This window comes from Selaginella moellendorffii, unplaced genomic scaffold, assembly GCF_000143415.4.
Source record: "Selaginella moellendorffii unplaced genomic scaffold, v1.0 SELMOscaffold_0, whole genome shotgun sequence".
NCBI lineage: Eukaryota > Viridiplantae > Streptophyta > Lycopodiopsida > Selaginellales > Selaginellaceae > Selaginella > Selaginella moellendorffii.
Window position 1 is genome coordinate 2,360,944 of NW_003314261.1, and position 22,215 is coordinate 2,383,158.

General features: G+C 46.5%; 2 protein-coding genes and 1 pseudogene across 2 annotated transcripts; 2 read left to right on the forward strand and 1 right to left on the reverse strand.

The window, feature by feature from the left end:
- Window positions 1-7,704: 7,704 nt before the first annotated feature.
- On the reverse strand, window positions 7,705-12,955 carry LOC9641713 (putative ABC transporter C family member 15). The gene is made up of 12 exons (XM_024676929.1): window positions 12,917-12,955; window positions 10,873-12,842; window positions 10,503-10,823; window positions 10,363-10,449; window positions 9,677-10,303; window positions 9,453-9,617; window positions 9,100-9,394; window positions 8,792-9,006; window positions 8,431-8,736; window positions 8,312-8,375; window positions 8,016-8,255; window positions 7,705-7,957 (listed from the first exon to the last, which is right to left on the reverse strand). Exons 1-12 carry the CDS (start codon window positions 12,924-12,926, stop codon window positions 7,848-7,850), a joined length of 4,410 nt encoding a protein of 1,469 aa, XP_024532697.1. The 5' UTR covers window positions 12,927-12,955; the 3' UTR covers window positions 7,705-7,847.
- A 1,527-nt stretch (window positions 12,956-14,482) lies between these two features.
- On the forward strand, window positions 14,483-14,926 carry LOC9641714. The gene is made up of 3 exons (XM_024669164.1): window positions 14,483-14,546; window positions 14,604-14,865; window positions 14,914-14,926. The coding sequence occupies exons 1-2, from the start codon at window positions 14,483-14,485 to the stop codon at window positions 14,858-14,860; spliced, it is 321 nt and encodes a 106-aa protein (XP_024524932.1). The 3' UTR covers window positions 14,861-14,865; window positions 14,914-14,926.
- Window positions 14,927-15,588: 662 nt separating this feature from the next.
- On the forward strand, window positions 15,589-18,608 carry LOC9641715 (annotated as a pseudogene).
- Window positions 18,609-22,215: the final 3,607 nt, after the last annotated feature.

Below are 22,215 nucleotides of genomic sequence, written 5' to 3' on the forward strand. Positions count from 1 at the left end.
CTAATATCAAGAACCCTTGTGTATTAAAACTAGTCCCTCAATATCGCTGAATGATAATTTACCGTGTTTGCCAAATACCCCCGTTATCATGCCCTTTGTGTTGGTCTCATTTCAATTCCAAATGCTGTTTATGGAAAGTGTCTAGATTTGCTCATTTGGCATATCTACGGAATGTAGAGGTTGGCTTGAACACAATGGTGTTTGTCCTGTGTCCAAATTCACAATCTAAAGACATTCCATATTTAGTAAGTTTCAAGCTTGTCTCAAAAAGCGTGTGTTCCGGGGGGGGGGGGGCTGTGGGGGGTTCTAAATGTATAGTAGGGATAGTGGTTAGAATGCATGTGTGACCACCTGAGACATTAGTTTGACTTCTGCTGGGCTATGTCATTCCTTATTCTGCATCCAACTTGGGTTTAAGCCCAAGCTCCACGTTGCTCTAGTTGGTGGGGTACCCTCCTCCTTGCGTTAGGCCACTGATATGCCAAAATTGTGCCAGACTCCGTCTGACACCATTATGTGTGCAAATGCTGGATACGGGAGCTGGTGCTCATGGGATTGTACCGGACCCTCGTTTCGTAGCACAATAGGCTTGGAGTTTGGCTCTAAATTCAAGTGTGATACACGCAGATATCCATCATATAGATCTCATTCTTGGGATGCCATGGTTGGTGAAGGTGAATCCAAAGATAAAGTGGAGTATTAAACTTGTCTTGCTAGAGTATGGTGGCGTTAAAGATGTGTGGTTTGGCGAGGGCATTCAACCACCAGTTGTTATGTTCTCTACTACATCTTTGAAATGGGCTTGTCATAATGGAAAAGCACTTTCAAGTTACTTGCTATTTGTTTATGACTTGGAGGACCAAAGCACGTGTGGGGGAGAAGCAGCAATATGGGATGTACTTAACAAGTTTTCTGATGATTTTCCATTTGAACTTCCTTATAGGTTGCTTCCATTAAGTGGTGTGGAGCATGGGATTATATTGGAGCCGAGGACACGGCCAATTTACTAGTGTCCATTTCGGTTAAGTTATGCGGAAGAGCAATATGTTCAACGGCAAGTCAAGGAGTTACTTGAGTTTGAATTTATTCAGCCAAGTAAGTCTTTATTTGGTGCTCTAGTCTTGCTTGTGAAGAAGAAGGATAGTTCAATGCGGATGTGTATTGACTACCACGCTTTAAACAAGAAGACAGTGAAGGATAAGATGCTGATGCCACATGTGGATGATATCCTAGACAAGTTTGGTGAAGCACGAGTGTTTACCAAGATTGATCTGAGGAATGGATATCATCAAATTGCAATGGATGATGCATCTATCTCCAAAACGACATTTAACACAAGTTTCAGACATTTTGAGTTTACAGTTATGCCATTTGGTTTGACAAATGCACTAGCCAAATTTTCTCGATTAATGATGGAGGTATTTGGGCATTATCTTCATGAGTTTGTAGAGATTTTCTTGGACGATATTCTTGTTTTTAGCAAGAATATGAAGGAGCATAAGGTGCATTTGCGCAAGGTTTTTTTGTTACTCCGACATAGCAAATTTTATGTGAAGAAGAGCAAATCTGAGTTTGCAAAGTCAGAGGTAGAATATCTAGGCCATATTGTGACATATAAAGGTGTCAAGACGGATCCAAGGAAGGTGGCTATAGTGGAAAATTGGCTTACACCGATTACAGTGGCCAAATTATGCAGTTTTCTTGGTATGGCTAGTTACTACCAATGTTTCCAACATAAGTTTGCAAAGGTGGCTATTCCTTTGACGCAATTGTTACGCAAGAATGTGCCATTCGAGTGAAAAATGAAGATGAATGAAAAGGAAAGAGTAAATGAAGGTAAATGAAAAAAAGCTAGAAGGAAAGGAAGATCTAAACAATGCAAAAGCTAAATCTAAACCAAGGGCAATCATAAATGCATGAAATATGAAAAAGGAATATAGAAAATGTGTATATCAATTAGCCTAAAAACCTTAGCTTATATATAGGAGTGAGTGGTCCGGATTGAAACCAATTCACTATGTTAATATTAGTATACAATATTGTAGCCATACACTTAGGCCTCACAACTCCTATATATAAATTAGTGTTTTTGAACTAATTAAATATGCACATTTTTGTATTTCATACACTATATTGTTAGATGGTATAATATGTCAAAATATCTAAAAATATTCCATCACCTAGGTTATAGGGAATATACTTAGATTTTTAACTATCTAACTCTTTTATAATAATCTTGTGTGAGTGCATGGAATATGGAAAGGGAATACAGAAATGTGCATATCAATTAACCCAAAAACCCTAGCTTATATACAGGATCGAGTGGTCCGGATTGAAACCAATCCGACGGCTACCAAAATCCACTACGCTAATATTAGTATACGGCATCGTAGCCGTACACTTGGCCCTCACATCATCCCCTCCTAAAGCCGTCAGGGTTCTCTTGTAGATGGGCCGGGATCTGGAGGAACGTCAGGAGGAGGCATCGGTGGATCTGTAGACGGTATTAACTGCTCCTGATCCCTCTGTATGAAGCGTTTTAACTGCTGCACATGCACAATCTCTGGAGGATCGGCCTGCTGAATGTCATGCCGAACCTCATAAACTTGTGGTCCAACTTGCCGCAACACCCGATACGGTCCTTTCCACTGCGCAAGGAGCCCCTTAGATAAACCACGTACCGTAAGATGGGGAAAACGGACTAACACCAAATCATCCACTTTGTACTCCGCTGGTGGACGATGATGGGAATTGTAGCGCCGTTGTTGTCCCACTTGTACGCGGCCTAAGTGTTCAGCAGACTCTGCTCGGACAAGTGGAAGAATGCTTGTCAAATATTGATCCGATGACCTAGCATCAGGAGCTCGTGGCAATCGCGAAGGTAAACCTAGCTCTGTTGGTAATATTGGATCATGACCATATAGAAGTTTATATGGTGAAGCACCAACAGAACTCTGCACCCCTGTGACATAAGCATACGAAGAGACGGCAAATAACCATCCCAATCCGAATGTTGAAAGTTCACATACTTCACAATCATCCCTTTGAATGTCCGAACGAGCCGTTCCACCAGACCGTCTGATTGTGAATGATAAGCACTCGTAAAAGTGTGGCGTATCCCCAACCGAGATGTCAAAACATGAAATACCTCAGCCATAAATGCAGGACCATTATCCGAAAGAATCCGTTCTGGACAAGAATGCTGGAACACCACTCGATTGAGGAGGAAGTATCCAACAGCAGTTGCAGAGGCACTAGCAAGAGCACCAACTTCCACCCAACGAGTCAAGTAGTCAGAAGCAATAATAACATACTCATTGCCAGCAGTCGATCGCGGAAAAGGTCCCATAAGATCAAACGCCACCAACTCAAACGGACGAGAAACTGCAATTGACTCCAACCGTCCTTCCGCAGCACAAGGGGGAGTATTACGAGCTTGGCACCAAACGCAGCTACGCACATACCGGATAATATCACGTCGCATCTCTGGCCAATAGAAAGATCTGCGCAACTTCTCGGTGACACGACGATGTCCCATATGCCCACCTAGAATAGGAGAATCATGGTAGGCATGGAGAAACCACGGAATAAACACCGAAGGCACCACCAGCCGTAAATGAGCATCAGGATCCATCCCCACAAAATAAAGAAGGCCATCTTCAAGGCGATATTGAGAATGTAAATGCCGAAAAGGCAAGTCATCAGCAAGTGATGCAGGATTCTCAAACCCATCTCGAAGCCTTCGAATCCACGGCTCAATCTTTTAAGCCTCGCGAACCTCATCCAGAGAAGGTAGATCTTGCTCTACGCCCTGTGGACACTGAACGTCAAGGACAGCAACCGCCGACGGCACAGAATCCTCATCTAGAAAATCCACAGATGCTGGAACAACAGGTTCGTCAGAAACATGAGAAGTGAGTGGAGAAGGAAGAGGAGCTCGAGAAAGGGCATCAGCATCAGCCATAGAACTCCCTGGGCAATGAACAACATCGAAATCATATATCTGAAGCTTCAAAGCCCATCGAGCCGTACGACCAACCAGGTTCTTCCGCTTCAATAATGAAGTAACAGCAGCATGGTCACCTTCAAGTAACGTCCAAGAACCATGTTGATAGGCATGAAGTTTCTCGAAACCCCAGACTGCTGCTAAACACTCCTTCTCCGTCGTGGAGTAGTTCATCTCCGCTGGTTGTAATGTACGGCTTATGTATGCAATGGGATGGCGCTGACCAGGCACACTCGAGCTCTCTTGCATCAACACACCTCCAAGACCAATATCAGAAGCATCCACGCGCAAAATAAAAGGTCGAGTGTAGTCAGGATATGCCAAAACCGGAGGAGTCGTCAATAGCTCTTTGAGATTCACGAACGCCCGCTCACAATCGGGAGACCAGATGAAAGATGACGTTGATGACTTCAGCAACGCTCGCAATGGTAAAGTGCGATCGGAAAGATGATCCACAAAACGACCGAGATACTGCACCTTACCCAAAAAGCGCTGCACATCATTCACACACTTCGGAGTAGGGAACTTTAGAACAGCCACAAGTTTGTCAGGATCAACTTGCAAACCCTCACGAGAAATACGGTACCCAACATAAGTTGTGTCCTTGGACCCAAACACGCACTTCGACCGCTTCAGCTTTAAACCAACGTCACATAGCCGATCCAACACTTTACAAACATCACGAACATGCTCCTCCCACATCCCCTCCGAGTGGATCAAGACATCATCAATGAAGTCAGCCGTCACCTCCGGCATATCGCAAAGAACCTCGTCCATCATTCACTGAAAAGTTGCTGGAGCATTGTTCAAACCAAACGGCATCACCAAAAACTCGTATAAACCAAATGGTGTACGAAAAGCAGTCTTAGGAATATTGTCTTCAGCCATCGGTACTTGCCAATACCCAGAAGCAAGATCTAGCTTGGTGAACCAACGACTTCGCCCCAGACGATCCAAGAGATCAGCAGTGTGAGGAAGAGGGTACATGTCCGGGATCGTCACTTCATTTAACGGACGATAGTCGATGCAGAAACGAATACTCCCATCAGGCTTCGTCACAAGATGAGGTTCACATGCCCAAGGACTCCGCGACTTCCGAATAACACCCTTCTCCAACATCTCCTTGACGTTTGCACGTAAAATCTTGATCTCCTTGGGTGACCGACGACGAACAGGAACCTTGATTGGACGAGCATCCCCGGTTGGAATGGGATGACGTGTGGCAATCTTGGCCCCAGATGATAGGTCAAATTCAAAGAGATCAGAATACTCCTTCATGAGCTGGTCAACAGCTGCAACACAAAGATCATCGGAGGGATCGGAAAAGGGAAGAGCAGAACAAGATGGAAACACAAGAGGAAATAATGGGGGAACAAAAGTAATGGAAGCAGAGGTAGAAGTAGAGGGACGAAGAGGTACGGAAGTGAGAGGAATGGATGAAACATAAGGAAGTATGAGACAAGCGGGAAAAGCCTCAAAGTCACACTTGGCATGATTGTGCTGCAACCAATCCATACCAAGAATGAGGTCAAAAGCTTGACTCGGCACCACCCGCAACGACTGCAACTCAAGCTCGAGATCGCCCACACGCACAACCAGGTCCGCCTCATCTCGTGCACATGCATGTGTACGGCCGTTGCCATAAAGAATGAAAACTGGATCCGCCGCACGATGCAAGTGTAGACGACAACGTGTGGCAACAGGTCGAGCAATAGAAGATAAACTCGAACCTGTATCAACCAACACGGAGAGAAGAATAGGAGACCTCTTGTTATAAAAACGAGCTTGGAAAGTAAACACTGGATGAACCGGTGCTGAGTGAACCCCTTGATGATACTCCCGAAAGAAAGATGGAGGGGTCACTAACTTATTCGCGCAAGGTCCCTCCATTACTCGCGCGACTCCTCGTTTCCCGACCTAGTGTATTGCAGAGCATTCTCCCAGTTGAACCTTAGGATCCAGTTCAGTGTATTTCCCTCTCTGATGTATCGTCCCGATCCTTTTACCGAAGGCCATCCTGGGAACTGGGACCTCCTTGAGAGCTATACCTGGAAACAGTGCACCACTGTTACGGGGATAAAAAACAAAAGCTTGAGGTGATGGATTGTTATGTGTTGCATGGAGAGACTAGGGGTTGTTTCCATAACAAAGACTCCTCTTCCACCGCAGCAGCACCAATGGGACGTTGCTGACGCCAAGGTCTCCACCCAGGAAATGGAGGTCGCCAATCCGGAAAGCGCCGACAACGCCGATAAGTATGACCAACTTCATCACACGCCCAGCAACGAATGTCACAGCCACGACCACGTCCTCGCCCTTGTCCTTGGACTCGAGTAGCAGCAGCATCAACCTCCATGGGAACAGGACCATCACTCATAAGAAGTGGAGCTGAAGGACGTGTAGCAAGAAGTGGAAGAGGCGACGTCTCATAACGTTGTGCCAAGCGAAGAGCATCGTCAAGAGTGGCAGGAGCAAGTGCATGCACAAGTCCGACAAGATCTTGACGAAGTGCTGGCCACAGCATTCCTAGCTTGATCCGCTCCGACATATTTGGCTCCGCACGAAGCAAAAGACTTCGGAAACGAACGCCAAATTGCATCACCGACTCAGATGGCCCTTGGCGAAGACGATGCAATTGTTGGAAGGCATCATCACAATCGTCGGCGTGTCCGAAGGCGCGTTTGAAGACGTCCGGAAGAACACTCCAATCGCCACGAGTAGCTGCGCTCAATCCATTGTACCACTGCAATGCCGTCCCTTGAAGACATGTGGGGAACTCACGCAAACGTCGAGCATCATCCCAAGAATGATATATGGCAATCACCGTGAAGTGATCGAACCAATGGTACACATCATCCCTAGGATTCCCACGAAAGAACTCTGGCCGAACGCGAGGATTGGCACCAAAAGCAGGAGGAGTTGTACCATGTGCCGTGAACGCCGCCATCAACTGAGTTTGGTTGTTCAATTGCAGGCGCATAGCATCAAGCAATTGAACCAACTGCTGCTCTAGAGTCAAAGGAGGAGATTGCGGATCAGCCATGAAAATGAATGAGAAAGAAAGAGCAAAAGAAGAGAAATGACAAAAAGCTGGAAAGAAATGGTAGATCTAGACAATGCAAAAAGCTAGATCTAAACCAAAATCCTGAAAGGAAAGAACAAAAGAAAGGAAATGGAAAAAGCTAGATCTAGACAATGCAAAAGCTAGATCTAAATCGAAATCCCAAATCCAAGCACTCCCCAAGGACAATCAAAGGTGCCCCTCAACTCCACCAATGTGAGTGCATGGAATATGGAAAGGGAATACAGAAATGTGCATATCAATTAACCCAAAAACCCTAGCTTATATACAGGATCGAGTGGTCCGGATTGAAACCAATCCGACGGCTACCAAAATCCACTACGCTAATATTAGTATACGGCATCGTAACCGTACACTTGGCCCTCACACTTGTATTTATAGTTTATAAGCATATTTATAATTTATTAGACTCTTTATAGTATATTTTATTATTTTATCTAAAGTATTTATATTCTATTATTTACCAGATCATCATAGATTGATCAATTAGATTAATAAATAATAATAAATAAGCATTTAAGCCAATCACTCGGTGCTCGGTGCTAAGAAACATTCGACTGATTTTAGTGTTGATGATCAAAACTTCTGGGGTGCAAGTGTGATGGAGACATTGAGCTTGGGATAAAAGCAACATTTAGTAGGTTTTGTAACCCTGTTCACAACCCTGGCTTGCCACTCAACTGAGACTTGTTCTTCGTCTGTGATCTTTAGAGCCGTTTGGCCTATTCTAGCTGCGAGCTTGCTAGCTCGAACAAAGGTTTAAGCTGACGATCCAAAAGATCTCTTGGAATACTCGGCCACAAGCTTGAAGAAATGCGAGCTGCTTTTCTCCAAAAGCTTACCCGGCTCGTCGTATTCAGCGATGCGTCCTACCAAGAAAGATTGTTATGCAAATGCCAAACAAAAACGAAAACAAAGAACACGTACCATCGTTCAGGACTAGAACGTAGTCGCTGCCCACTACAGTAGGCAGCCTGTGGGCAATGGTGATAACAGTGCATCCCTGGAACTTCGTGGCAATGGTGGATTGGATCACTCCATCAGTAGCACTGTCCACGGATGCGGTGGCCTCGTCGAGTACCAAAACACGGGCTTGTTTTAGCATCACCCGTCCAAGACAAAACAATTGTCTCTGTCCCACGCTCCAGTTCTCACCATTCTCAGACACTGCACACACAACGTGATAAGAAAGGGAAGAAAACTTCTTCACATTCATTGCTTACCCAGTGAGTCCAGCTTTTCTTCCTTGCAGCGCACGAGGTCTCCGAGTTGGCAGTTATCCAAGGCCTGTGGAAGCGCTGCTCTTAATACATACAAGAATAACTAGTTTTAAGAAACTTACCTCCCAGATTTCTGGATCCGAAAACTGTCCCAGGGGGTCGAGATTATAGCGGATGGTGCCTTCGAACAGCGTTGGATCCTGTGGAATGATGCTGAGCTTGGATCGGAGGTCATGCAACCCGATCTTCGTTACGTCCACGCCGTCGATAACGATCTTTCCACCAGCTGGCTCCACAAGGCGGAATATGGCCTGGATGAGCGTGGATTTTCCACTGCCAGTCCGGCCCACAACTCCAATCCTCTTGCCTCCAGGAAATACACAGCTAATGCCATTCAACACCAGCGGTGAGTTAGAGTTATAGCGGACCTGTGTCACAGAGTCTTTGTTAAGTTGTAACATAATTTTAGAAGGAATTTCCTACCTTGAGGTCCACCAGCTCAACGTTTCCTGTAGCAGGCCAGCTTTCCGGAGGCTTAGACTCTTCAATCTCCCATGGTGCCTCGCTGGGAATGCGAGAGTACTGCTGTATACGTTCAACAGAAACTATCGTCCGCTCCACGTTGCACAAGTCCCGAACAAAAAGCGACTGGTACCCGTTCAGATTCAATCCATATGTCACAGCTAAACCAGCCAAACCTATTGATGAGGGGAAGAAAAACACGAAAAAGAAACAAAGTCAGCTCTTGTTGCAATGGAAAAATAAAGAAAATTAAAGAAAAGAAAACTTACTTGGGGGAATGGTGCCGGGAGGGAGAAAAACTAGCAGAAGCAAACAGAATCCAAAGACAACGTTGGTGAGGAGTTCTAGCCTCAGAGAGGCCCACTCCATAGTTGCAGCCGAGTAGAAATGGGCTCGAGCAGATGTGTCGATGAGAAACATATTCCTATGCATGAAACGCTCTTCCTGGCCAAAGCCTCTTACTGTCGGAGCTCCTGCAATAGATTCCGCAAAGTGGTGAATGATCGGAGCCTTCTGGATGCCTTGAAGCCTGGAAAGCTCCCTGCCGGACGAGATGTAATATCTCTGCAAAATTAAATTCAACTGTCATCAGGACATAAAGTATTGATTGAAAGTGATTTACCTGTAGCAAGATACAGAAAACAAACACAGGAGCAAAAACAATTAAGACTTGCGAAACTGCTTGAGACATAACTCCAACAATGCCTAAGAGCTGTAGGCCTGAGAACGCTACGCCCTCAAGCCTATAAGGCACATTTAAGTCAAGAGCACTTTGGTCTGTAGAGGCCTGAGAAGGAAAAGCATAAGCTAGCTGAAAAACTTGAAACTTTAAGTCACAATACGTACCCGGCTGAGAATTCTACCAGTTGGAGTAGAATCAAAAAACGACATTGGCGAATGAAAAATGCAATGTAGCATGTCAAAGAAGAACTTCTGAGCCGTCGCAAGGCCGATGACATTGAGAAGCAGCACCCTGAGAAGCACGAACAGCGATGCTCCAAACGAAAATCCTCCATACCCGATTATCAACCGAACAGGATCAAACTGTGGAGCTACAGCCGTGGCTGGAGTTTCGCGAGCCATCCACCAGTTTGACGCGATTTGAAAGAGTAGAAATAACAGCTGTGTCGCCAATATGCATGGAATCAAGCCGCCCTTGTACACCGCCGTGCAGTAGTTCCAGTAAACTTGCAAACCAACACTGCCTTTCTCACGTTCTTCTTCCTGTACCAGTTGTTCTGCCTTTGCGGCCTTTGCCTGCGCTTCATGCTCGTCCGACTTCTGCACTTCTTTCTTTTCTTCATTATCCAGGATACCTTCCACGGTCTTGTCTACGCTATCTAAGGTCTTGTCAGCCTGATTCATGACTTCCATAGCCTTGTTGTGTGCTCCAACAAGCACACTGAAGTCAGTTTTTGCTTGTAAAAGCTGAGTGTATGTTCCTGACTGCGTTATACGACCATCGTTTAGAACCTGAATCAAATTAGCTCGTCAACGAAGTGGTCTTTAGAACTTACGAAAAAGTTTCTTACCAAAATGAGGTCAGCCACAGGTAAAAACTCCACTTGATGCGTCACTAGAATGACAGTCTTTGATGCCATGGCGTTAAGAACACATTCCTGCATAAGATTTATGAGTGAGATCACAGGGCCAAACAGAGACATGCACTTACCTTGAATATTTGAGTACCAGTTTCTACGTCCACGGCACTGAAAGGGTCGTCAAGTAGGTAGATATCAGCATCCTGATACAATGCACGAGCAAGTTGTATCCTTTGCTTCTGGCCGCCGCTCAAGTTGATACCCCTCTCGCCTATTTCTGTCTGATCTCCGAATGGAAGAACTTCCAGATCTCTTTTGAGTTGACACATCTCCAACACGCGATCGTATTTACTTCTGTCCATAAGAGAGCCAAAAAGGACATTGTCCTCGACCTTTCCACTTTGTATCCAGGCAGTTTGACCCACGTACGATGTTTTTCCAGTTACTTGCACCTGTAAAAGCAGATGTAAGGCAAGAACCAGAGAACGACAGAATGCGCACCTTGCCAGAAAGCCTTGGGATTTCTCCCAGAAGGCACGAGAGGAAGCTCGATTTCCCGGAACCAACCTTTCCGCAAACCGCAACTGTCATCCCTGTTTTGACCTCCAGATTAACTCTAGACAACGAGAGCTTCTCAGGAGATTCATCCCAGCTGAAATCTGCTGCTTCCACCATAATTACTGTAGGATCTTGGTCATTTGTCCGAGAAACAGCATCCGCCTGAAGCTCTGGCTCGTGAAGAAACTTACTCAGCCGATCCAGCGAAACTCTTGTTTGAGACAGAGCTGAAATACAGTCGGGTAGAGTTATGAGCGCCTTCTGTAAAACTCTAAAGGTGGCCAGCGCTGAAAGAACTTTCCCAGTGGTCAGAGGTATCTTCAGCACCACACAAGTACCAAAGGTGACCACTCCAATGATCATGGGACTTGTCCAGAAGAGGAAAATTATAGCTGCCTGCGTCAAGAACGATTTCTTCAGCCAGCCATACTCCACACCTCTCAAGGCTTCCAGTTTCTGCAGGTAAGCCTTCTCCCAAGCTTGCGCCTTGAGAATCCTCATGCTCTTTAAGCACTCCGTCGTTGCTCGCATTCGGGCGTCCTTGGCCTCCATGATCTTGTCCTGGTACTTGTCTTGCAAGGAGCTAAACGGAGTGTTGACAGCCACCGAAGCCAGCGTCGCAACCACGGTAGCTATCGCAGCAACCCCGACTTTCTGGTATAGAATAAGAAGTGCCAGCGCCACCTGAAGCGGTAAAATCCAGATATCGTGCAGATACCACGAGAAGTCAAGAACCCTCTGGATATCCACTGCCATATGGTTGACAATCTCTCCGCTGGTGTATTTCTGCCGCGACAAGTTAGAAAGCCGCAAGCCTTTCCTGTAGACGCAACTTGTGAGCGTCGCGCGGGCCTTTATCGCCAGGAACTGGATCTTGAGAAACCAATGCCTTTGAGAGAAGTTCTCCAGAAACTTAGTGACGAGGAACACCGTCACCAGGATCAAGCCTTCGTGAGGAAACCGGTAAACCCCGCTCAAGTAGCTCACGAAGTCGTCGATCAAGTATGGTCCCACGTATGACGCGAGCGACTTCACTACCACCAGGAATCCAACCGCCACTGCCTCCTTGCAATAACATACCACAAGAGTCCTTGTCACAGATGGTGGCCTGCTGGACGATTTTTCGGAATCCTGCTTTGATCTTTCCCATTTGTCCTGGAAAAACTCGTAGGCTGTGGATGCTCGGTGTTCTTGTGCTACCTGTGGCAAATCCTCAGGCTCCAAAGTCCTCTTCCCCCCGAGAGCCAATACAGGGTTGACCCATGATATGAATAGCAGGCTTAGATTCCCAGCTCTGGTGTATGGAGTAACTTTGTCTTCGCCCTTGTCCGCTACCTGCGTGTCCTCTTCTTCTAAAAGAGGCTCGCCAAGACTGCCGCTCATAACTTTGATCCCTGTTCTTCCCCTCACCGATGCAACTAGCAGAACCAAGCTAGCAGGAATCCAAGCCAAGCTTGAATATGCATTCCAGGACTTGTGCTTAAACTTGGACGCAAGAAGATCATCCACACACAGCACGAACTCAGGAAGGCCAGCACAGAACGAGGCAATCCACCACACCCTCAATGCCGCTGGGATTTTTTCTTCTCCTCTCTTGCGCGATGCTACCAATGCTAGCGATGCAACAAGCCAAGCAGCAGCTAGCACCAATTCCTCCGCAAGACACAGCACGCTCCGTGATTGATGAAGAAATGCGAAGCAAGCACTGGCAGCGCTCAAAACCAGCAGATAAAAGCAGCAAAAGAGGAAAATCTTGAACGGGAATGCGGTCGTGAGCTTGCTAGTCGGCCGGGACTTTGTAGACAAGAAGAAACTCACAAGCCAGGAGAGAATGAAGATCGCGGCGATGGCGATCGTTCCCACGCAGCTCCCAAAGCGGATTTCGTCGTCGAATCGGTGGAGAAAGCTCTCCGCTGCAGCGAAACATCGATATTTCGATCAGAGGAAACCTAGAAATTCCAAGAGCAGCGAAGCTTTCGCGCCTTACCGATGATCATCGCTGATTTCGGCGCTAGAAAAATGCGTTGCTGGGGAATCGTCAGGGAGAAGAAAGAGGTCGAAAACATAGGAAACGGCATTATATACCATTTTGTGACTTGCCTCCGAAGAAAAAACTTTCTCGCCAGTCAAGGTCTCCTCTCGTCGCTCGTGACGCGCATATTCGGATCTACCACGGCTGGTTAAATAATTGTAAAGAATGTTCTCTAGTACCCCTGACGATCAGCTGATAATCGGTTATTCGACGCCGAAATCCGAGTGCCATGCTCCTGGCTTGTGAGTTTCTTTGCAAGATCCCACTCGACGAGCTGTCAAGAATCTAGCATTATCGTTTTTCGCATCGCTAGTATCGTACAAGTATCCTATACCAGCTGCATTTGGGTGTGGTGGATTGCCTCGTTTGCTGGTCTTCCCAAGCTTGTGCTATCTGTGCATGACCTTCCAAGGTTAAACACAAATCCTGGAGTGCATAAGCAAGCCTGGCCTGGATGCTTGGGGACGAACAGGGATCACAGTTCTATGTTACTCTATATGCCAGAGCAGCAAAGAAGACTTTGGACGAACATTTGCTACAGGTAGCACAGGAAAAAAGAGCATCGAGTTTTCTTTTTCTCACGAAAAGTGGGAAAGTTCGAGTAGGCTTCCGAGACAAACAATCCCGCCTTCTTTTATGGATGGTGATTGGGTTCCTCGTCGTGATTAAGTTAGGGACTTGTGTGGTGCCGAAGATACCTCTAGTTCTTTTAGCCCTGGAGGTTTACAGGAGTTATTTACAACATAATCAACACTGTCGCAAACAAAAAGCTCGCTTGAACAACTTTCTTCACGACTGCATATGCCTGCCAACAGGATGCTGGTATCCACCTACTTGACGATCCTTCATCGTGTTTGGCAGAAATATTGCCAGAGAACTTTCTAGACTTCAAGGTCTTCAAAGAGCTGCAATCATACATCACTTTGGCGAGTCAATAGCAGCTAACGAGAATCCGCTATAATCTCGACCCCCTCGGACAGTTCTCAGATCCAGAAATCTGGGAGATAAGTTCTGTCATTCTTCTATTTCCTAAAAGGCCGTGTTGTTAGATAAATGCCACCTCGTGCAGGAAGAAAAGGTAATGTGGAAAACATGTGAGATGTGTGGGAGAACGGTGAGAACTGGAGCGTGGGACAGTTGTTTTGCCTTGGACGAGTGATCCTAAAACAAGGCCGTGTTTTGGCACCCAGACGAGGCCACCGCGTCCGTGGACAGTGCTACCGATGGAATGATCCATCCACCATCGCCACAAAGTTCTATCACCATCGCTACTGTGATGGACAGCGACTACGTTCTGGCCCTACACGTTGGTTGGAAATCTTACTCTCGTTTTTTTTCAAGTTTATCTTTTTCCAGGACGCATAGCTAAATACGACGAGCTGGGGAAGAAGAGGAGCTCGTATTTTTTCAAGCGTTTTCCAAGATATCTTTTGGATCCTCCGAATCATGCAGTAAAAAGGATAGTTTCTCAGACTTGGTATGTATAAAGGTGACCGAAAACATTGAATATTCAACTTAGCGATGGCAATGGCAAAGCTTCTCAATCCCAAGAACACGGACGCCATCCCTCTTGTAATTACGCCTGGTATGTTCCTGCATTCTCTTCTCGATCTGTATGCTCCGTGTTTGGGCTCTTGTGCAGGAGCTTCCAGTGGAGACTCCGGCAATGATTTCGTAATTGGGATCTGGAAGGTCAACTCTTTGGGAGCCCTGGCGCAATTTTGTTCCGGGGATTCGGCGTGTCAAATGCGGAGGAATTTGCTCGAGTGGTGGAAGCGTTTGGATATGAGAGCATGGGTTGCAGAGCTGGAGCTGCGAGGAGGAAGCACATTGTCGGGCCTGTCTACACAAACAATGCCCTCGACGCTGAAACCGAGCTTGGATTTCACAATGAAATGAGCTACGTAAGGTTTTCCCATTTTCATTCTAAGACTTCTTGTTCTTTGCCACAGCTTGCGGATTATCACGACTTGGTCGTGTTTTTCTGCGAGGTTGCTCCACCGCCAAGCGCCGGCGGTGCCACTGGGATCGTCCAAGGCAAAGCCACCATTTGGTGACTTGCCTCTGAAGAAAATGTCGCCAGTCAAGGTCGTCGTCAAAGGATATTGGACACATATTTACACGCGACAAGGGTGAAGACAACACCAAAGCTGGGAATCTAAGCTTGCTATGCTGGCTCTCAGAGCAAAGAGGACTTTGGAGCCAGAGGACTTGCCCGGCAGCCCACGGGTTTTTTTCACGAAAGTTCAAAGCAAGCTTCCGAGCCGCTCGCCTTCTTTGACAGAGGCGTGTTTGTTTTTTGCTGTAGTTCTGTGAATGGAGTGGTTGGCTGAAGAAATCGTTCATGACGCAGCTCGCAATAATTTGGACGACTAGAATGGTCACCTTAGCTACTTTGTGGCTGACTTCAGAGAGTTTTTGTTTGCGACAGTGTTGATATAAAATCTGCCAGAATGTAAAACTCTGTAGACTTCACGAGGCAGGAACGAACGTGATATTTAATCTGAAGGAATTGAGTCTGAATTTTTTCTTGTGAGTTTCTTCTTGTCTACAAAGTCCCGGCGGACTAGAAAGCTCAAGACCGTCAAGATTCCCCCTTTCGCTGCTTCTCTGTGTCGCATTTCTTCATGGATCACGTCTTGCCGAGGGGTTCTCCTGCCTGGCTTGTTGTTGGTAGCATCGCGCAAGAGAGGAGGCAATCCGGCCTCGTGACGCTGGGACATTTTCTTCTCGTTCTGTGCTAGCCTTGGATGATCTTGTCGAGTCCAATTAGTTTAGGCACAAATCGTATTTACCCGCTTCAGGTGACTTATTCTATAGGCTGCTGCGATTGCTACTGTGGTTGCTACGCTGACTTCGGTGGCTATAAACACTCCGTTTAGCTCCTGCAAGACAAGTACCAGGGCAAGATCATGGAGGCCAAGGACGCCCTACGACGGAGTGCTTAAAGAGCATGAGGATTCTCACTTACCTGCAGAAACTGGAAGCCTTGAGAGGTGTGGAGTATGGCTGGCTGAAGAAATCGTTTCTTTCCTCTTCTGGACAGATGATCATTGGAGTGGTCACTTTTGGTACTTGTGTGGTGCTGAAGATCTGACCACTGGGAAAGTTCTTTCAGCACTGGCCACCTTTAGAGTTTTACAGGAGGCTAGCAGACTGTATTGCAACTCTGTCTCAAACAAGAGTTTCGCTGGATCGGCTGAGTAAGTTTCTTCACGAGCCAGAGCTTCAGGCGGATGCTGTTTCTAGGACAAATGACCAAGATCCCACAGTAATTCTGGTGGAAGCAGGAGACGTCAGATGTCCTGAGCTAGAGTTAATCTGGTTGTCAAAAAAGGGATGACAGTTGCGGTTTGCGGAAAAGTGAACTTGCTCTCGTGCCTTCTGGGAGAAATCCCAAAACTATGGTACGCATTTTTGTATTCTACCATTCTCCTTACATCTGCTTTTGCAGGTCCAGGTAACTGGAAGAACATCGTACGTGGGCCAGACTGCCTGGGTACAAAGTGGAATGATCGAGAATAATGTTTGTTTTGGCTCGCCTATGGACAGAAGTAAATACGATCGCGTGCTGGAGATGTGTCAACTCAAAAGAGATCTGGAAGTTCTTCCATTCGGAGATCAGACAGAAATAGGCGAGAGGGACATCAATTTAGGCGGGAGCCGTGAAAGAAAGAGAGAAAAAGAAAATGGAGGCCATGGCCGGGCGGCCAGAAGCAAAGGATACAACTTGCTCGTGCACTGTATCAGGATGGTGATACCTGCCTACTTGATGATACTTTCGGTGCCATGGACGTGGAAACTGGTACTCAAATCTTCAAGGTAAGCATGTCTCTGTTTGCCTCTGTGATCTCACTCATAAATCTTACGCAGAATGTGTTCTTAATTCATTATTGATAACAATATAAAATAAAGTCCACGTTGACGAGCTAAATGTAGGTAAAAGATGGGCGATCTGGACCTTACTCTCAGCTTTTACAAGCGAGCTAAACCTCTTGTTCTTGAGTGCCAATCTCTACATAAATTTCCCAAAGAGTGCTTGTTGGAGCACACAACAAGGCTATGGAGGTATCCGAATAATGAAGTAAAAAACAGAAGTGCAGAAGTCGAACGAGCCCAAGGCAGAACAACTGGTACAAAAAGAAGACCGCGAGAAAGGTAGTTTTGGTTTGCAAGTTTACTGATACTACTGCACGGCAGTTTACAAGGGCGTATGTTGGTGAGTATGCTACTGTTTCAAATCTGGTGGATGGCTCAGCGACGGCTGTTTGATCCTATTCGGTTGATCATCGGATACAGAGGCTTTTTCGCTTGGAGCATCGCTCTGAACAGTAGGAATTCATTTGGTGAATTCCATTTGGAGCATCGCTGTTCTTGCTTCTCAGGGTGCTACATCATGTCATCAGCCTCGCGACATCTCAGAAGTTCTTCTTTGACATACTCCACTCATTTGCCAATTGATGTGGTTTTTTTATTTGACTCCAACTGGTAGAATTCTCAGCCGGGTACGTCTATTTACGTTTGAAGTTTTTAAATCTCAGGCTTCTACAGACCAAAGTGCTCTCGACTTATGTGCCTTACAGGCTTGGGGGCCTTGCGTTCTCAGGAGTACAGCTTTTATACATTGTAGGAGTTATGTCTCAAGCAGTTTGGAGTTTTAATCGTTTTTGCTCCTGTGTTTGTTTTCTGTATCTTGCTACAGGTAAATCTCTTTTTAAATTAATATCCTAATTAGAGTTGACCGTCAGGCAGGGAGCTTTCCAGGCTTCAAGGATTCACCACTTTGCGGAATCTATCGCAGGAGCTCCGACAGTACGAGGCTTTTGCCAGGAAGAGCGTTTCATGCACAGGATCAACACGTCTGCTCGAGTCTATCTCTACTCGGCTGTGGGCCTCTATGAGGCTAGAACTCCTCACCGGTTTCTGTTTGCTTCGATACGGTTATCTCCCTCCCCTCGCATTCCCAGCGAGGCACCATGGGAGATTGAAGAGTCTAAGCTTCCGGAAAGCTGGCCTGCCACAGGAAACGTTGAGCTAGTGGAGCTTAAGGTAGGAATTTCTAAAACTTCTATAATGGCTTTGGAACTTGAACAACATTTCTACGTGACATAGGTCCGCTACAACTCCAACTCACCGCTTGTTTCACGACAATAACTGTGTATTTCCCGGAGTCGAGAGGATTGGAGTCGTGGGCCGGACTGGCAGTGGAAAATCCACGCTCATCCAGGCTATATTCTGAGCCAGCCGGTGGAAAGATCGACGGCGTGGACATAACGAAGATGATCTCCGATCCAGGCTCAGCATCATTCCACAGGACCCAACGCTGTTCGAAGGCATCCTTTCTAAGTTTCTTAAAAACCCTTGGATAAATGACTCGGAAACCTCGTGCGTGTATGTGTAAAAGTTTTCTTTGTCTGAAAATGGTGAGAACTGGAGCATGGGACAGAGACAATTATTTTGCCTTGGACGAGTTATGCTAAAACAAGCCTGTGTTTTGGTACTGGACGAGGCCACCGCATCCGTGGACAGTGCCACCGATGGAGTGATTTCCAGGGATGCACTGTTATCACCATCGCTCGCCTACTGTGGTGGACAGCGACTAAGTCCTAAACGATGGTATTGTTTTGTTTTGGTGACATTTGCATAACAATCTTTCTCGGTAGGACGCATGAAGAGCATAGCTGTTTAATGAAGAGCAACTCACATTTCTTCTATTCCAAGAGGTCTTCTGGATCATCAACTCAAGTCTTTACAATTTTAGAGCCTTTTTAGTTCGGTTGGCTCGTGTCGGAGGCTACAGCGGCAAAGCGGGCAAGTGTGTTGTTTGAAGAGCCACAACGAGATACAGTCGCGATGGTAAAAGTGCTTGCACTTGGGCAACACACACACCTCTTGCCCGTCGCCAAACTCCCCAAGGCAAATCGGGCACTCCTCTCTCCCTCGCTCCCTCACGCTATAGAGCTCCAGGGGAAGTACCACCGAATCCATGTCATTCTCAAATTTCTTCTCGGCCTCGCCATCCCTGGTGGAAGCTCCAGTGCCATACCCCGCGTCACCAAAGCTGCAATGTCCATCTTTAATGCACAACCAGCAGCTCCAACCCGCAAACCACACGCCACCAAACAAGCAACAGATTTCAGACATCGCCCACTACAGTTTATGTGATAGGGTTTTTCCTTTCACTTCTTTGGGGCTCTTTTATACCAGTTGCCACCTTTTCCGATCGCCAGCTACGTACACAGCGGGCACCGTTTGCCATTCACCGTACACCCCGTACAACCCATTGTCCGGCGGTTCCCATTGCAATCCAGGCATGGCACCAAGCTCGCTCCTCCACACCCCTTGCAAGCCATGGCGTTGTCTCTCCGCAAATCTCCACTGCTTATCATGCAAGAGCTTGCGAAGCTGGCCCTTGTTTTTCAATGCGTTTAGCCGCTCCACGCCACCAATGTACCTGAGGAAGAGAACAAACGAGGACGGCGATGGATTAATTCCCTGACTGTGATGGATCGAAACTTATATAGTTTCGAGATCCTGGGGTACCTTCCATCGATGAACAGCGCTGGAACTCGACTGTAGCCATCGGCCAACTCCGGCGACTCCTTTGCTCGCGAACGCAATGCCGTGGATCGCTGTGGTGGTGCTGCATTCCTCGTCGTGTGGTTTGAAAGGGAGCGTGAGCCTGTCCCTGGGAGGTTCTTCGACGAGCTCGAGACCTCCGAGATCCAGTGGTTTGCTCCATCATGGACACGAAAGTGGAGAGGAGATCACAGTCATCGTTTGCGGCGTTGTCTCTCGTGGAAGAAGTAGTCACGCATTGGATGGCCAACCTGTGCTTGAAGTCACGAGATTCGTTGAGTTTCTTCTTGTCTACAAAGTCCTGGCCGACTAGTAAGCTCAAGACCGCATTCCAAGTTTCCGGCAGAACTTCTCTCAAAGGCATTGGTTTCTCAAGTTCCAGTTCCTGGCGATAAAGGCCCGTGCGACGCTCACAAATTACGTATATAGGAAAGGCTTGCGACTTTCTAACTTGTCGCAGCAGAAATACACCAGCGGAGAGATTGTCAACCATATGGCAGTGGATTTCCAGAGGGTTCTTGACTTCTTGGTATATGCACGATATCTGGATTTTACTGCTTCAGGTGGCGTTGGCACTTCTTATTCTATACCAGACAGTCGGGGTTGCTGCGATAGTGGTTGCGACGCTGGCTTCGGTGGCTATCAACACTCCGTTTAGCTCCTTGCAAGACAAGTACAAGGACAAGATCATGGAGGCCAAGGGCGCCCGATTGCGAGCTACGACGGAGTGCTTAAAGAGCATGAGGATTCTCAAGGTGCAAGCTTGGGAGAAGGCCTACCTGTAGAAACTGGAAGCCTTGAGATGGCTGGTTGAAGAAACCGTTCTTGACGCAGGCAGCTATAATTTTCCTCTTCTGGACAAATCCCAGTAGTCACTTTTGGTACTTGTGTAAAGATACCTCTGATCACTGGGAAAGGTCTTTCAGCGCTGGCCACCTTTGGAGTTTTACAGGAGGCGCTCACAACTCTACCTAACTGTATTTCAACTCTGTCTCGAACAAGAGTTTCGCTGGATCGGCTGAGTAAGTTTCTTCATGAGCCAGAGCTTCAGGCGGATGCTGTTTCTCGGACAAATGACCAAGATCCTACAGTAATTCTGGTGGAAGCAGCAGACATCACTGAGTGGATGTCTAAAAGGGACGACAGTTTCGGTTTGCGGAATGGTTGGTCTCCGGTAAATCGAGCTTGCTCTCGTTCTGGCATGGTACGCATTTTACCATTTTCTCTTTCTTTCCTTACATCTGCTTTTACAGGTCCAGGTTCGTACGTGGGCCAGACTGTTGGGTACAATGATCGAGAATAATGTTTGTTTTGGCTCGCCTATGAACAGAAGTAAATACTATCGCGTGCTGGAGATGTGTCAACTCAAAAGAGATCTGGAAATTCTTCCATTCGGAGATCGGCGAGAGGGGCATCATTTTGAGCGGCGGCCAGAAGCAAAGGATGCAACTTGTTCGTGCACTGTATCAGGATGTTGATATCTACCTACTTGATGATCCTTTCGGTGCTGTGGACGTGGAAACTGGTACTCAAATATTCAAGGTAAGAATGACTGTTTAGCTGTGTGATCTCACTCATATACGTGTTCTTCAAATTCATTCTTAATTCAAAGACTGACATTTTAGTGATGCATCAAGTTACCTCATTTTGGTATGCTTTATTTACGTTGACAAGTTAAAACTCATTGGCGAAAGAGTGTGGGGGGTTCCAAATGTATAGTAGGTTAGAATGCATGTGTGACCACTTGAGATATTAGTTTAGCTTTTTCTGGGTTATGTCACTCTTTGTTCTACATCCGACTTGGGTCTAAGCCTAAGCTCCACGCTGCTTTAGTCGGTGGGGTACCCTCCTCTTTGTGTTAGGCCACCGGTATGCCAAAATTGTGCCAGATTCTGTCTGACACCATTTTGTGTGCAAATGCTGGATACGGGAGCTGGTGCTCGTGGGATTGTATTGGACCCTCGTTTCGTAGCGCAATAGGCTTGGAGTTTAGCTCCAAATTCAGGTGCGCTACATGCGGATATCCATTATGTGGATCTCATTTTTGGGATGCCATGGTTGGTGAAGGTGAATCCAGAGATAAAGTGGAGTATTAAACTTGTCTTGCTAGAGTATGGTGGCGTTAAAGATGTATAGTTTGGCGAGGGCATTCAACCACCAATTGTTATGCTCTCTACTACATTTTTGAAGTGGGTTTGTCATAATGGAAAAGCACTTTCGAGTTACTTGCTATTTGTTTATGACTTATGGGACTAAAGCACATGTGGGGGAGAAGCAACAATCTGGATGTACTTGACAAGTTTTCTGATGATTTTCCATTTGAACTTCCTCATGAGTTGCCTCCATTAAGAGGTGTGGAGAATGGGATTATATTGGAACCGAGGACGCGGCCAATTTACTAATGTCCATTTCAGTTAAGTTATGCGGAAGAGCAATATATTTAACGACAAGTCAAGGAGTTACTTGAGTTTGGATTTATTCAGCCAAGTAAGTCTCTATTTGGTGCTCTGGTCTTGCTTGTGAAGAAGAAGGATAGTTCAATGCAGATGTGTATTAACTACCACGCTTTGAACAAGAAGACAGTGAAGGATAAGATGCCGATGCCACATGTGGATGATATCCTAGACAAGTTTGGTGAAACATGAGTGTTTACCAAGATTGATCTGAGGAATGGA

Excerpts from the sequence above, each read along its gene's own strand:
- LOC9641713 (XM_024676929.1), bottom strand. Across the intron at positions 10,824-10,872 it reads TCCCAAGGCTTTCTGGCAAG|GTGCAAGTAACTGGAAAAAC; the intron begins GTGCGCATTCTG and ends CTGCTTTTACAG. Across the intron at positions 9,395-9,452 it reads TTTTCTGTATCTTGCTACAG|AGATATTACATCTCGTCCGG; the intron begins GTAAATCACTTT and ends TTAATTTTGCAG.
- LOC9641714 (XM_024669164.1), top strand. The coding sequence starts at position 14,483 with ATGGCAATGGCAAAGCTTCTCAATCCCAAGAACACGGACGCCATCCCT. Across the intron at positions 14,547-14,603 it reads CCCTCTTGTAATTACGCCTG|GAGCTTCCAGTGGAGACTCC; the intron begins GTATGTTCCTGC and ends GCTCTTGTGCAG.